Genomic DNA, 14150 nt, shown 5'->3' with positions numbered 1-14150 from the left:
CCCCGAAACGAACCTGTTGCTACTTTCCCTTTTAGGAAAGCGATGCTACGAAGGTACGAATGCGATGGAGAAAGGGCATTTGGAGCTGCCAAAAGGAATTGGGACGAGTTCCTATATACTTCTCCGAATTGCATCTCGGACGGTTCGTGGTTTGTTGTCCTCGGCTCGGTAGATAATCTCGCAAGTCATGTCACAAGAGGGCCACGACTGCGCTATTAGAGCATCCAGGCAGCCACGACACCATGTAGAACGCATTGGCAGCAAACGAGATAAGCAGCCCTTATTAACTGAATTCAAATGCTCCCAATCCGTCTCCTTTCGGCCTCCCTGGTATGTAATTCGACCTAACCTGTCATTTTCATGTGCCCGTGTCCTCATACTTCATCATTCATCGATGTGCCACAAAAAACACTCGACAGTCGCTCACGCCGCAAATAGGCTCAGCCACGCCTCTGCTCAAAACACCATGCCACGCCGTCTAGCTCTACGAGACAACAGCATATTTCTAATCAAAGACAATAGCAGCCTTGATAGCGCTCTTGTTCTTGATTGAGTCGAGAGCCTCCTGGAACTGCTCGAGCTTGAACGTCTTGTTCACAATACCCTTGGTTTTGATCTTTCCCGAGTCGAGATACTCAATGGTGGCGGGGAACATAAAAGTCTCGCTGAAGGACCCCAGGATTCGGATCTCGTCACCGAAAATCTTGGCAGGGGGCCAGGAGACACGGGCCGAGCTCGCGTACACTCCGTACACGACGAGGGTACCACCGCGACGAACGTAGTTGATCGCATCCTCGAGCAGCTTGACCGAGCCGGTGGCCTCAACGACAACGTCGAATCCATACGGGTTGTTCTTCTTGAGCGCGTCAAACTGGGCCGACGGGTCGGTGCGGGAAAGCTCGACGTAATGATCAGCCGCGTCGAGGCTCTTGGCCAAGTCCATCTTTAGGCCACCTGGTGCGGCAATGGTGACAGAGCATCCTCCGTTCTGCCTCAGAAGCTGCGCAAGCATCAGACCCGTCGGGCCCGCGCCAAACATGAGAACAGATGAGCCCAGGCGGGGCCGGATCTTGTCGAGGCCGTGGCATGCACACGAGGCTGGCTCGATAAGTGTGGCCTCCACATCGCTCATGTTGTGGAACTTGAAAATTTGGTGTTGAGGGTACGCGCAGTACTCGGCGAAGCCACCCGGAAGGGTGGTTCCGTGTCCAGACCACTAGGATCGAATGTCAGTGGCCAAGGCAACATGGCGGTGTTGTGGTGGTTCAGTCCTACGTTCTCACAGAGCAGGGGCTCGCCACGCTGGCAGTAGAAGCAGTGGCCACATAGCTCAGAGTTGTCCGCCGCTACGCGGTCACCGAGCTGGAATTTCTTGACGTTCTTCAAGCCTGGCGTTAGCACGTGCCCGGCTTCCCTATTCTTGGAGTCTGTGAGGCACTTACCTTGCCCACGGCGGCAACAACCCCCACCGTCTCGTGCCCGGGGATGAGAGGGAACTTGGCGATGAACTCGCCCTCGTGGATGTGCTACTCAGAGTTAGTTCATGAGCTGCAGGAGGCGTCTTTGGATTTCTGCTGGTGCTCCCAGCCCCTTCGGCAGACGAACATCCCCGGGCGTATTGGGGGCTTGTTCTCACCAGGTCTGTTCCGCACACACCACAAGCCTTGACCTTAACGAGAACATCGTCGTCTCGAAGCTCTGGGAGGGGAACTTCCACGATAGAGAAATTCTCGGGCTTTGAGTACCTAGAAGCGGGCTGATCAGTAACATTGAACAGCACGCGGACTGACGACCTTGCCATGAGAGGTAGCTGGGTAGCTGGGCATCTGCTCATGCGGCCGAGTTCCGGGGCGTATACGCTCTTCTATGCACTGTGCCTACCGCCACACGGGATAACTCAAGAACTTACTGCAAAGCCTTCATGGTCTTCGGGAGGTTCGCCATCTTGAATGCTAGATTGGGAAACGGTTATGTTTCGAGTGCGAGCAATCCCAAAATATCTTGAGGAGAACCCCGGGTATGGTATATATAATTATCTCAAGAGCGGTTGAGGCAGGATGAGATGAAAGAAAGAAGAAAGTCAAAGTCAACAGATTTAATGGGCTCAACATCAAGAAATATCCAGAGTCTCATCCTTAATCCAGCCCCCCAGGTCCTCCTCAGCTCCTCCCGGCTCCTCCCAGCTCCTCCCAGCTCCCCATAGCTGCCCACGGCCTGCCCTATGGCCGCAGGGATCCCAGCCTGACCGCCCATTCCCGAGCATCATGGCTCCTCCGATGCACAAAAAAGTGTCGATGAGACTCTGCCCAGAGCGATCGCCTCAAAAGAAAGGCGGGGGTGAACTTGACAGCTGCCCCTCGCCCGAACTATCCATCGCGGTAATTTGCGGGGCTACAGGGGCCCAGATCGTCGTCACGCTGCAGCATTCCAAGCTCGAGGTGGACTGTCGCCCCACCCTGAGGGCTGTAAGCCGGGCGAGAGAGGGGAATGGCCCAGGCACGCCCAGGGTCAGCCCTGGTCTGGATTGAGTTCTGCATTTCGAGACCCCCTCATGATGATCAGGCGTCGCTCACCAGATGTTCAGGCGTTGGGCGTTCCGCGTTGTTGAGATGAACAGGCTGCCAGCTATGACAGCCGGTGTGCCATCGACCTGGGCCGGTGAGACTTTTGGGACAGGGTCGGAAATCGCCGGTAACTTATAAAGCCTCTAGAGAGCATCTCAGATCCGAGTTGGTGAGCCGTAATGCAGGTAGCACGCGACCACTAGCTTGCTATACAAATACTTAGGTGACGAGTGCAGGTACCGTGAGGATGTTGTGAGATACAGGAGAGAGACTACACAGTAGTCCCGGTGCTTCCATGTGCTGCTCAAGTCGGGTTGCGGACCCATGGGGAGCTTCTGGCTTCGGGATCATAAGGGCTACTTGACAAGCGCCCGGGTTACAAGGAACTGAAGTCGCGAGAATTTATCCAGAACCCACATTGAGGATGGAACATCTCAGCGTAGATCTTGGCATCCTTGCCAGGCCATCAGCTCATTCTGCGCGGGTGCGGTGTTTTGTTTGAAAGCCTAACCCGCCCCGGACTACATGATACAGCTTTCTGCCCCGTCAGTAGTGTAGTAGCACAAGACCCCCACGGGGTATTTCATGTCACGCGGCTGGTGCCTGGTGGTCTGATTGATACTTCATACAAGTTGTGAACTCCCTGTTCACTCCTCCCCATCCAGAAGAGGAGGTCGGTCACCGCGGTGTTACGAGGTACGGTCCGGCCCGGTCGAACTTTATCGATACTGAAGAGATGATGGAAGTAAATGGTTTTACGCTCCCAGAATCAGCAGCAGGGCAAGACCAATGTTGGCAGCCTTTTCATTCTCGAACGGTCCGCAGGCAAACTGGAGAGAATTAACTTGTTCGGCTTGGGGAGAGGACAGCTGCAGAGCCCCTGCCCCTCTGTAGCGTGTGAACCCAGCCACCTCCCAAGGTGACCTGTCCGCATCCTGTCGACCGTCGGAATCCGCAGTGCGCACTCTGTTCGCCGGCCCGAACTGGAATCACGAGAACTTCCATGTGAGGGGCAAGTGTGTTTCTGAACTTCGTGACCTTTTTGATTCATCCGTCACAGCATATCGCACCCGAAACCCAGTCGTGGTAGATGAATCCCTTGATGCTATGTTTTCCGAGGAGATCTAACCTCCTAACTCCAAAAGCAAATAGACTGTACGTCTACCCGTCTGCGGGCCGGCGTGGCATTGGTTCATTTTCGGCCCTCCTGTCCTTGTCCTTAGAAACACCGGGGGCCGAGTGTCCATGCAAATCTCTTTCCGGGGATACTGGGTCGACTTAAGACGGGGGAGCGGCACCGCGGCCACGGCCGAAACCACCACGGCTGGAAATTCAGGTTAGTCACATTGTCGCTGCGGGTCGTTGTCTCGTCGGACTCGGGATTTTCTCACAATTGAGGGTTGAACTCGCCGGGGGCGCCACCCTCCTTGCCCTCACCAGCGTCACGTCGTCGGTATCCACCCTCACGGTCACCACGGTCACCACCACGGCCACGGCCACCGAAAGGTCGGCGGCGCTCCTCCTCACCGAGCATGCCACGGGGAGGGGCGTGCGATCGCTGCTGCTTGATGTGGGTGGCGGGAACAATCTCGGCGGGCAGGTGGAGCCACTCGCGGAGGTAGTCGAGACCCTCGGGGGTGAGGGTGTAGTAGTCTGGAGCGGAAGAGGACCGTGGTCAGTTCCATAGTTGCACCTCGCCTTGTAGCCCTCCCATGAATATCAACTGCTTGCTCGATCGGGTTCACCCACAGTATTGCCAGGAGAACTGGGTCTTGACGAGGCCACGGCTGTTCAGCGACTGCATGGCCTTGATGACGTAGAGGTTCTTGACCGGGATCTCGGGGTGCTGCTCGAGGTTGAAGCTATACGGGGCAAACGATCAGTCCAGATCTCAGGGTTGTCGACGTTCCGCGTGATGATCCTTACTCTTTCGCAGCCACGAGGACTCCCTCACGGAAGAGGGCCTGTTTCGAGACATGTCAGTCGTGTTTCCTTCAGCATGCGGCCGTGTGTGGCTTGGCACAATCGGCGATGCGTTCCAGCGTCCTCGACATCATCGCACACTTCGCCACTGTTGCTGTGGCCGATGTGGACCAGATATTCGATATCGTTTCGTCGTTGCAATTGCGGGTCGCGGAACCGGTCCTTGGTGTTGAGGATTGGAGTGCCGTCTTACCTCGTGGATCTGCTTGCGGTCGGCCTTGGGAATAAGCATGATTGCGATTAATCTGCCGACGACTTGGGTGGTGTGGTTGATCGAGACACAAGACGAGGTGGGCAGTCGTGGGCAGTCGTGGTCGCAATGGGGCGGGAATGATTTCTCTGGTCGACGCCTATGGCATGCTAGGTCCCCAGTTGTGCGGCCCTTTTTTCGAGCGATGCCCCACTTTTCCCGCGGAGGGACGGCGCTACAAAACTCCGTGGTGCTGGGCCGCCGGCAAGCCTGTCTCTCGTAGGAACTGTCGGGACTGGAGCAACCAGGATTGCTGAGGCAGCTACTGTAGCTGGCTGAATCAGGCTTGGCTCCGTTTGCCTCTGGGTCCGGGCGCGACCGATTGATGGTATCGGTCTTATCGCTGGCACTGGGCAGGCGACCTCAGCGCCTCCTGCACTCCGTACTCTGCGCATTCTGCTCATCCTGTGCCATCATCCAGTTGAACACCCACCCACTTGGCAGCGATTTTATATCCTCCTCCTTGTCCGACACCAATTCTTATCGCACAAATTTCTGCTTTACGGGACTTCAAGCAATCTAACTGTCTTTCGATTGCGCACACAGTCGGTTGCACCGGCACACACAAGGCGCATCATGGCTTCCGGTCATATCAATGTGCTCATCACCAGCTTCAGTGGTCTCGGCCTGCCAAGGACCCTGTGCCTGCCTCTGCCACCCTCGACGTCCGCCCATGACCTGTGGGGAGAGTTGGCCAGCCGTGTGCCTCAGGAACTGGATGACGAGACCTTCAGCTCGCTCGTCCTGACCACAAATGCGAATGTCGGCATTCCTCAACACGCCCACCTTGCCATCTCTGCCCTCGCCTCACCCGAAGATGACCTCCTTCCGCTCCGCCTCTCCTATCCTACCCTCGGCGGCAAGGGCGGTTTCGGCTCACAACTGCGTGCCGCTGGAGGGCGCATGTCTTCGAAGCGCAAGAAGAACAGGGGTGACGAAAATGGTTCGAGCAGGAACCTGGACGGCCGGAGGCTGCGTACGGTGACTGAGGCGAAGGCACTGGCCGAGTTCCTCGCTATCAAACCGGAGATGGAGCAGAAGGAGAAGGAGAGGAGGAGAGAGCGATGGACGGCAATCGTCGAGGCAGCCGAGCGGAGGGAGGAGGAGATCAAGAACGGCAACAAGGGCAGGCTGGATGGCAAATGGGTGGAGGACAAGGAGGAGGCCGGCGAGCGGACCCGAGATGCTGTCCTTGCTGCCATGAAGTCGGGAAGCTACAAGGACAACCTCCTCGGGACTTCGGAAGGATCCTCATCTGCATCGGCCGAGGCGATGGAGGAAGATTCGGATGGCGAAGACTCAGACGCAGGACAGGGGAGCTCCGGGAGGACGACGCCAGCATCAGAAACAGGGAAGGGCAAGCAGCCGGCGACAGCAACCGGCAGTGCCAAGCCCAGGTCATTCTTTGGTTTCGAGGAGGATGACGAGTTCATGAGTTCTGATGAGGAGGATGGTGGCGCGGCTGGGAAAAAGTAATTTCTGACCTCAAGCAAATTCTGCTAGAAGCGGTCTCCTTGTGAAGGTAGTGGTCGGGAATTAGCTGGCGTTTGGGGGGTTCCGCATTATCACTGGCAACCTTGGAATGTGAGGATGAGCGGCGTTCGTGGTTTGAATTTCACAACACTCATGGAAGGCCTCGAGGATTTTCTTCTCCGCAGCACTCCACCGTTAATTATCAAAATGGCGACATGGTGCATTACGTTGACAGCGCACAAGATTGCTTGTCTCCCCAAAATGACAAAGTTTGGCTGTTCTGAGCTCCCTGGTGGTGACTGTCTGAGTTACAGTCTTGATCCTGGCTTGCTGCCGTAAGTCGATGGCTCAGCGTGGTATGAGTTCCAGCCAACTCATAGGTACGTCTGCTGGTAAAAGTACAAGCCTCGAGGTATTGGTTTGAAGTCGCCGACAATGTCTGCACGACATAACCGATGAGCACACCTTAATAGTCAGAGACGAAGAGTAATATCAATCCTCAAAGTGTTGTACATCACACTCAATCTTGCCCAGTCACGGAACACAACACCATCCGGGGAACACAGTCGGCATGGCATCGCATTGACCGCAAAGAATCTTCATTCGTCGTGTACCGACTCACAAGGGAGAGAGACAGTATCCGATATCGAAACTCTGGACACTTGTCCAAGTGGAGTTCTGTTCATTGTGCCTCTCAATGCCTCTCAATGCTCTCAGTGCTCTGAGGTTAAAGTCACAAACAAGAGAAGGCGTAGTAGAGTCGGAATGTATGCGATTTCGGCCCTATGAACATCGTCTAGTAGAACAGCCGCCGCCGCCGCCATTTCGAGGGAGTGCCTTTGTCTATCGTATTGTGCGTTTCCCCATATGTCCACCTCCCTTACTCCAAGCGCGCAGGGAAGTTTCCGGCCTCTTGAAAAGTTGTCAGCATGTGCACCTGGCAATCACTGTTGCTGGACTTCTCATACCTCTCTGCTCATCCCATCGCTGGTACCAACCGCTGGGGCAAAGGGATCGGTAGGCCAGCCAGAACTGACGGCAAGGAGCAAAGTCCTCACCCTTGGCGAGGATGCACTTGTGGTAGTCGACATAGTTCTGCCAGCAGTGCTTGGTCTGGTTCATGTTGGGGAACCGGGCGTCGACACCTGTACGGAGGGGATCTCATGTTAGGAAACGATCATCCATTCCATGCCGGCATGTGCCAGTCGTATCGTCGCAGCGCGCGTTCGTGGGGTTTAGAGGATATATCATACCAGCTGGTGTCCACTGTTAGCCTTGCGGGAGAAAATCATACGATTGAAGCCTGGTGGGAGAGGGGGTCGGACATACCAGTGACGAACTTGAAGGGCTTCGTCTCGCGATCGCTGTCAGACATTTTGGCGTTCGTGGGGTCAGCGACTGGGTGGGAAAGGGTTTTCGGGGCTCAATGGCTGTCGGAGGATGGGTTGGAGGTTCTTGGTGAGCAAGTGATGGAGCTGCGCGGTTGACCGGAACTCTGTCGATGATGATTGGGATGTTGGCCGGCTCGGGTCGTTTTGGGCGAGTTACCTAAGCAAGGCCGATGCGCAGGCTTGCAAATTGAGTGATTTGACTGGCCGGGTGGAGCTCCAACCCGGGGGAGAAGCAAGCCGGCTTCTGACGAAATCCAACAAGCATCAAAACTGGCCCTTTGACCGAACCGACAGACCGATTCACGAAGCTCCAGCATTTCCATCCTGCGAACCATACCCATCCAGACCAATCTCCACTCAGCCCCCCAGATCAATCGCCATGTACGCCACAAGAGCTATGCGCTCCGCCTTCCAGCCCACCCGCCGCATGATGCGCCCGGTGCCCGTGAGTTCCTTACTCCTCTTCCGCCGTACTTGTGGCGTGACATCAGAGGCCCGATCAGCTAATGCGATGACAGAATGAGGAACAGGCTGGTACGTGATGACTCGGCCGCTACGAGGCTGTCGCCCCGCGTCGACGATACGCAGCACAGCGGCCTCGCAGCCGAGGACAAAGGCTGACAATCAATCTTTCGCAGCTCACACTGTCTCGCAACGCCTTCGACGACTCCGCAAGATCCCCGCTGAGTTGATCCCCCTCGGTTCGTCATAGACCCTGGTAGCCCTCCGGGGAGCATTGCATAGGCTTACATGTGTCCAGGTGTTGTCGTTGGCTTCGCTGTCCTCGCTGCCGGCTACTCGATCACACGTCACCTGTTCGTCGACAAGACCATCCGTCTCAAGCGCCAGAACCGAGCCGCCGACAACGCTGCCCAGGAGCACTCCAAAGAGTCCCACTAGAGCGCCGTTGCGATTTGGAAAACTGGCCGAGGCAAAGCATGAGGGGCCGGGCAGACTGTATATTGGCGAGACATAGAGAGGTGACCAGCATCACCAGCAAGCCCCGGTATCCCAGCTCTGAAACAGCAATATCATTTTGATGCAAAGTCCATGTTGAGGCCTGTTCCCTATGTTCCTGAAATGTTCCTGAACGCCTTCGCAGTGCAATTATTGTACATTTGGGTATCTTGATGCCTTCCGCCGTCCGCCTAGGCCGGGCGGGGACCCGCGACGTCCAAGCCCTCAAGCCCTTGCATTGGGTCCTCGACTCTCGTATCTGCACTGCCTTGGACTTGTTCTGCGGCCAGTCTATCCTCATCGCTGACTGCGTGTTTTGCGAGCCAGCTCTCCTGTTTAAATAGTGATGGTTAGTCTCGCATCTGTTGAATCAAGGCGCCGAGAGGGACGGCATACCTGCTCCCAGACTGCCTTTTTACTCCCCAGTCCCTCGTCAGCACTCTTGGGTATTTTGGCTGCCGTAACTTTGATGACCCGCCCAAAGAACTCGGACTGGTCCATGTTGTCTATTGCCTCTTTCGCGTCGTCCGCATTTTCGAATTCGACGTAGGCGAATCCGCGATGTGGCTCCGAATCCCTCGAGTTTGGGTTTTCGTTCTTTGGAAGGGTGACGTCTGCGATGTCGCCAAAGGGTAAGAATGCATCGTGTAGTGTCGCAACCGTCGCGACTGTCGCGAGGCCGCTGACATGGACCGTGGCCTTCCAGCGCGCCGAATCCGTCATATTGTGAAAGTTGTTGCGGGACGGTTGCACGTTCGTCCAAGATCCCCGCGCAAGGCCGGATAATCCACGAGCTTTCTGACCCTCGTATTCTTCCCAGCGCTCAGGCCTCGTGGGAGAGTTTTCTCCCAAGGCAACACAGGAGGGAGTTGAATGCAGACGCTGCAAAATATGGGTTCAGTCGAGGCTATGGTGCCGGTGGGAAAATAGAGGGCGTGAACAGAGAGCTTGTCACGAAGAGACTGCAAATGCCGTACCGAGAGTGCTAGCCCACCTTGTCAGGTACATTGTCTTGACCAGAACTGGTACGACAGCTATGTAAGCCACGGGAATGTTTAGAGGGGCAGGCAGTTCCGAGTGGGCCAATCAATACTACTCTCAACCTGGCAGGCCCCCTGTGAGTGCGCCGGCCCAGCGCGATCTGGCCTAACGATTGGTATCAGTGTTAGAGTGGCCTTTATTACAGCCGATACAACAACCTCGCCCAAAGACGCATTCCGATGCTACCACAATAGATCTTAAGCAGACTCTCTTCTGCACCTTCCATTGGCATACCGTCGACTACTTCACCCCATCATCTAATGCCCGCCCAGTGCTCTGGCTGAAAGATTATCAGAATTCACATTGCGCCTCTGTAAAGAGGCCGCGGTTCCTCGAGTGTAGCGCCTCCTGGCCTCCGATCCTCCTTCGAATTGTCCATTCCTGCCAACATGGTACGACTACGAGAGATTCCTCGCACGGCAGCGTTGGCCTGGTCCTCCGGCCCGGCCAAACCGCTTCTTGTCACTGGCACCCGTGCTGGTGCCGTCGACGATAGCTTCTCCGACGAGGTCAAGCTGGAGCTGTGGGACCTGAACCTGGATGACCAGGCGCAGGGACTCGAGCTGCAGCCCATCGCTAGCATCGCCGCGGATTCAAAGTACGCCTTGCCCTCAAAGTGCATTCGCCCGCAGCAGCTGACATGACGCTACCAGGTTTCATGACCTGGCCTGGGGACCACCAGACGAGACGCACCCTCGAGGCATCATCGCTGGCGGGCTTGAGAATGGTTCATTGCATCTGTGGGATGCCGAGAAGCTGATATCTGGAGCGTCGGACGCCGAAATAGCACATACCTCGAAGCACAGTGGCGCGATCAAGTCCCTCCAATTCAATCCTCTGAAGCCTCAAATCCTAGCTACCGCCGGCGACAAGGGCGAGCTATGGATCCACGACGTCAACGACATAGAAAACCCGCTCCGTCTGGGCAATGCTGCGGCCCGGTCGGACGATATCGAGTGTGTTGCGTGGAACAGGAAGGTCTCACATATCCTGGCAACAGGCGGCTCTGGAGGCTTCGTCACCGTCTGGGACCTGAAGACCAAGAAGGCGTCCCTGACACTTAACAACAACCGCAAGCGAGTGAGCGCTATCGCATGGGATCCGCAGAACTCCACGAAGCTCCTGACGGCGACCCCTGATGACAGTGCGCCCGTCATTCTCCTTTGGGATCTGAGGAACTCCAACGCGCCTGAACGGACGTTGCAGGGACACGAGCAGGGAGTGCTGTCCCTGTCGTGGTGTGAGCAGGACAGTGATCTGTTGATTTCCTCTGGCAAGGACAACCGAACTGTCATATGGAACCCTCAGACCGGCGAGCGGTACGGCGAGTTTCCGGAAGTAACCAACTGGACCTTCTTGACCCGATTCAACCCTCATAATCCCTCGCTGTCGGCTACGGCCTCCTTCGACGGCAAAATCGCCATTCAAACGCTGCAGAATACCAATGCGTCGACCGCGCAGGCTGCCGCACAAAATAATCTCGACGGCGAGGACTTCTTCACCAGTGCGCAAACACAGCCTCAAGGGTCGTCGTTCTCTCTTCCCAAGGCCCCAGTCTGGATGCAAAGACCAGTCGGCGCCTCCTTTGGTTTCGGCGGAAAAGTTGTCGTTTTCAGGAAGAACACCGTTGCGAGTGGGCATCCTCGCTCATCAAAGATCTCCATCTCCCAGTTTTCCGTTGACTCCGACGTTTCCGCCCAGGCCGAGAAGTTTGAGACTGCGGTCCAGAGCGGAGACCTCAAGCAAATCTGTCAGTCACACTTGGAGCAGGCTAAGACTGATGATGAGAAGGCCGACTGGCTTGTCATGGACACACTCGTTGCAGAGGACCCTCGGCAGCAGGTCATTAGCCACCTCGGGTTTTCGAAGGACGAGGAGGTGACCAACGGCGGCGACGAGGAGGAGACGCCGGAGGACGAGGGGCCAGAAACACCCAAAGAGAATGGAGTTAAGAAAGGCTCGCACAAGCGAATGACAAGCATTTTCGATGGCGCTGACGGCGATGACTTCTTGTCGGGCTTGGCCGCCAACAAAGGCGCAAAGACAGAGGATCCGTTCCATCTTCTCAGCGAAGGCAATACTGCCCTGGAGGACCAGGTTACCAAAGCTCTGATGCTCGGCAACTTTGCCAAAGCTGCAGACATCTGCCTCAAGGAGGATCGCATTGCAGATGCTTTCATAATCGCTAACTGTGGTGGAAAGGAGCTCGTTGACAAAGTGCAGGCAGCTTACCTTTCCAACAAGAAGGGTAGCCCCAGCTACCTCCGCCTCTTGAGCTCGGTGATTGCCGGAAACCTCTGGGACGTTGTTTACAACGCGGATCTGTCCAACTGGAAGGAGACCATGGCCACGCTGTGCACTTTTGCGCAGCCGAACGAGTTCCCCGACCTCTGCGAGGCGCTCGGCGATCGTATTCTTGAGTCGGGCTCACGCAAGGATGCCTCTTTCTGCTACCTGGTAGGCTCGAAACTCGAGAAGGTCGTGTCCATCTGGATCGAGGAGCTCGCGGAGACTGAACAGGCCGAGATGAAGGAGCCTAGTGAAGACTCAACGTTCTCGGTGCATGCCAGGTCTCTCCAACAGTTCATCGAGAAAGTCACAATTTTCAGGCATGTGACCAAGTTCCAGGACTCCGAGATTGGTCAGTCCTCGGACTGGAAGCTATCGGCGTTGTACGACAAGTACGTCGAGTACGCAGACATCGTTGCGGCCCACGGCCTCTTGCCTGTTGCTCAGAAGTACCTCGATCTCTTGCCTTCAAGCTACGCTGCGGCGGAGGTCGCCAGGAACCGCGTCAGGCTGGCAACTCAGAAGAGCACTGCTCAGCCAACTGTTCGCCAGCCAGCGACAGCATCACGGACAGCATCTCGGGCACAACCTTCTCGGGCACAACCTGTCGGCTACCAGCCGCCTCAACCAGCTGCCCCGGTTGGTACGAACCCGTATGCGCCCCCTGCACCGGTCCAGACTCCAGCTGCAAACCCGTACGCCCCTCCGGCACCGGTCCAGACACCATCTGCGAACCCGTACGCTCCGCCTACGACGATGCCCGCTGCGAACCCTTACGCACCACCCGGAGTGACTCCTGCGGCCAATCCGTATGCCCCGTCTCCATCCGCGACGTTTGGCCAACCTCAGCAAAGCTACGGCGCATTTGGGCAGCCGCCGATTGCGCCTCCACCAATGGCTGGCCCTCCGAGAGCTGGAACCCCAAGCTCCAACCCGCCTCTTCTCCGGGCGAAGGACGTGGGCGACTGGAACGATGTGCCGATGGTAACGAAAGTGCCGACCCGGAAGTCCACGCCCCGAACGGCTCCAATCAACTCGCCATTCCCTGGCCAGCAGGGTCCTGCTGCGGTGCCACCACCGCCTCAGAGCCCTTATGGAGCTCCACCTCGCGCCACGCCGACTCCTCCTCCGCCACCACCAAAGGCGGGCCAGGCTGGGCCGCCTCGAGTTACCTCACCCCTGACGGGACCACCTCAGGCGCGACCTCCGCCCACGGCCTCGAACGCGTATGCACCTCCACCAGGCGCAGCCGCGCCCCGGACAGCGTCTCCGTATGGTGCGCCCCCAGCTGGGCCACCGCAGTCAAGTAGATACGCTCCCGCACCAGCTGCACAGCAGTTCTCTCAGCCACCAGCTGCGACGATGCCTCCGCCTGCCGCCGCCAGCCGGCCGCCGCCAGCAAACCCCTATGCGGCGCCTCCGGCCGGGCCAGGCCAGACTGTGCCGTCACCATATGCCCCGGCTGCCACACCAACAAACCAGCCGCCCGTGGCGCCGCCGCCATCATCATTCGGCCCTCCGCCAACTGCTCAGTCAAGTGCGACGCCGCCGCCGCCAAGGTCCGCGCCATCACCAGCTGCTGCTCCCCCTAAGGCCAGGCACCCGGCCGGAGACCGATCGCACATCCCCGCCAGCGCTCAAGCCATGGTCGATATCCTGAGCCGCGACATGCAAAGGGTTGCATCCAAGGCGCCACAAAACTTTGCCCCTCAAGTGAAGGACACGCAGAAGCGGCTGAACCTGCTGTTCGACCATCTTAACAATGAGGAGCTGGTCAAGCCAGACACGATTGCGCAGCTCTCGCAGCTGGCCAACGCACTCGAATCCAAGAACTACACCGAGGCTCATCAAATCCAGGTGAACATCCACGAGAACAAGACGGAGGAGTGTGGTAATTGGATGGTAAGGCAACACACACGCAAATCCCAGGATAACCAGGTCATTGTGCTTACTTCGTTGCAGGTCGGAATCAAGAGGCTGGTCAGTATGAGCAAGGCCACTCCTTGAAATTTTAGAGCGACGAGACCGCCTCTTTCATAAGTGTGGCCATTGTTAGGCATCAAGAGTAGAATAGCCTAGATCAAAATCGAAGAGACATTAGCTTCTCGCCGAGTGAACCCTGCAGTGGCTGTCCTGAAGTCCCCCAACCAAGCATACTGGACTGGGGCGAGCCAGTGGCCTGGAAACGCTCCCAGGACATGC

General features: G+C 56.9%; 7 protein-coding genes across 7 annotated transcripts; 3 read left to right on the top strand and 4 right to left on the bottom strand.

Annotated features, from left to right (window-relative positions):
- Positions 1–505: 505 nt before the first annotated feature.
- Positions 506–1944, bottom strand: KVR01_010063 (uncharacterized protein; the record flags this gene model as incomplete). The annotated part of the gene is made up of 5 exons (XM_044793541.1): positions 506–1216; positions 1276–1380; positions 1443–1526; positions 1637–1745; positions 1910–1944. The coding sequence occupies 5 exons, from the start codon at positions 1942–1944 to the stop codon at positions 506–508; spliced, it is 1044 nt and encodes a 347-aa protein (XP_044641311.1).
- A 1898-nt stretch (positions 1945–3842) lies between these two features.
- KVR01_009698 (uncharacterized protein) lies at positions 3843–4779 on the bottom strand (the record flags this gene model as incomplete). Its single annotated transcript, XM_044784038.1, has 5 exons — positions 3843–3888; positions 3956–4217; positions 4314–4426; positions 4491–4528; positions 4741–4779. 5 exons carry the CDS (start codon positions 4777–4779, stop codon positions 3843–3845), a joined length of 498 nt encoding a protein of 165 aa, XP_044640946.1.
- A 594-nt stretch (positions 4780–5373) lies between these two features.
- KVR01_009852 (uncharacterized protein) lies at positions 5374–6273 on the top strand (the record flags this gene model as incomplete). The annotated part of the gene is made up of 1 exon (XM_044785597.1): positions 5374–6273. One exon carries the CDS (start codon positions 5374–5376, stop codon positions 6271–6273), a length of 900 nt encoding a protein of 299 aa, XP_044641100.1.
- Positions 6274–7150: 877 nt separating this feature from the next.
- On the bottom strand, positions 7151–7645 carry KVR01_010114 (cytochrome c oxidase subunit VIb; the record flags this gene model as incomplete). The annotated part of the gene is made up of 3 exons (XM_044787863.1): positions 7151–7182; positions 7239–7415; positions 7600–7645. The coding sequence occupies 3 exons, from the start codon at positions 7643–7645 to the stop codon at positions 7151–7153; spliced, it is 255 nt and encodes an 84-aa protein (XP_044641362.1).
- Positions 7646–8040: 395 nt separating this feature from the next.
- On the top strand, positions 8041–8561 carry KVR01_009945 (uncharacterized protein; the record flags this gene model as incomplete). Its single annotated transcript, XM_044789445.1, has 4 exons — positions 8041–8106; positions 8180–8195; positions 8300–8362; positions 8422–8561. 4 exons carry the CDS (start codon positions 8041–8043, stop codon positions 8559–8561), a joined length of 285 nt encoding a protein of 94 aa, XP_044641193.1.
- A 248-nt stretch (positions 8562–8809) lies between these two features.
- On the bottom strand, positions 8810–9341 carry KVR01_009905 (uncharacterized protein; the record flags this gene model as incomplete). Its single annotated transcript, XM_044784894.1, has 2 exons — positions 8810–8950; positions 9015–9341. 2 exons carry the CDS (start codon positions 9339–9341, stop codon positions 8810–8812), a joined length of 468 nt encoding a protein of 155 aa, XP_044641153.1.
- Positions 9342–9810: 469 nt separating this feature from the next.
- KVR01_009708 (uncharacterized protein) lies at positions 9811–14093 on the top strand. The gene is made up of 3 exons (XM_044789596.1): positions 9811–10257; positions 10313–13850; positions 13911–14093. Exons 1-3 carry the CDS (start codon positions 10049–10051, stop codon positions 13953–13955), a joined length of 3792 nt encoding a protein of 1263 aa, XP_044640956.1. The 5' UTR covers positions 9811–10048; the 3' UTR covers positions 13956–14093.
- The last annotated feature ends 57 nt before the right edge of the window (positions 14094–14150 follow it).

Source organism: Diaporthe batatas, assembly GCF_019321695.1.
Source record: "Diaporthe batatas strain CRI 302-4 chromosome Unknown Contig00012, whole genome shotgun sequence".
Classification (NCBI taxonomy): Eukaryota; Fungi; Ascomycota; class Sordariomycetes; order Diaporthales; family Diaporthaceae; genus Diaporthe; species Diaporthe batatas.
The sequence above is the reverse complement of the archived record's forward strand: the minus strand, read 5'-3'. Positions and strand labels throughout refer to the sequence as shown.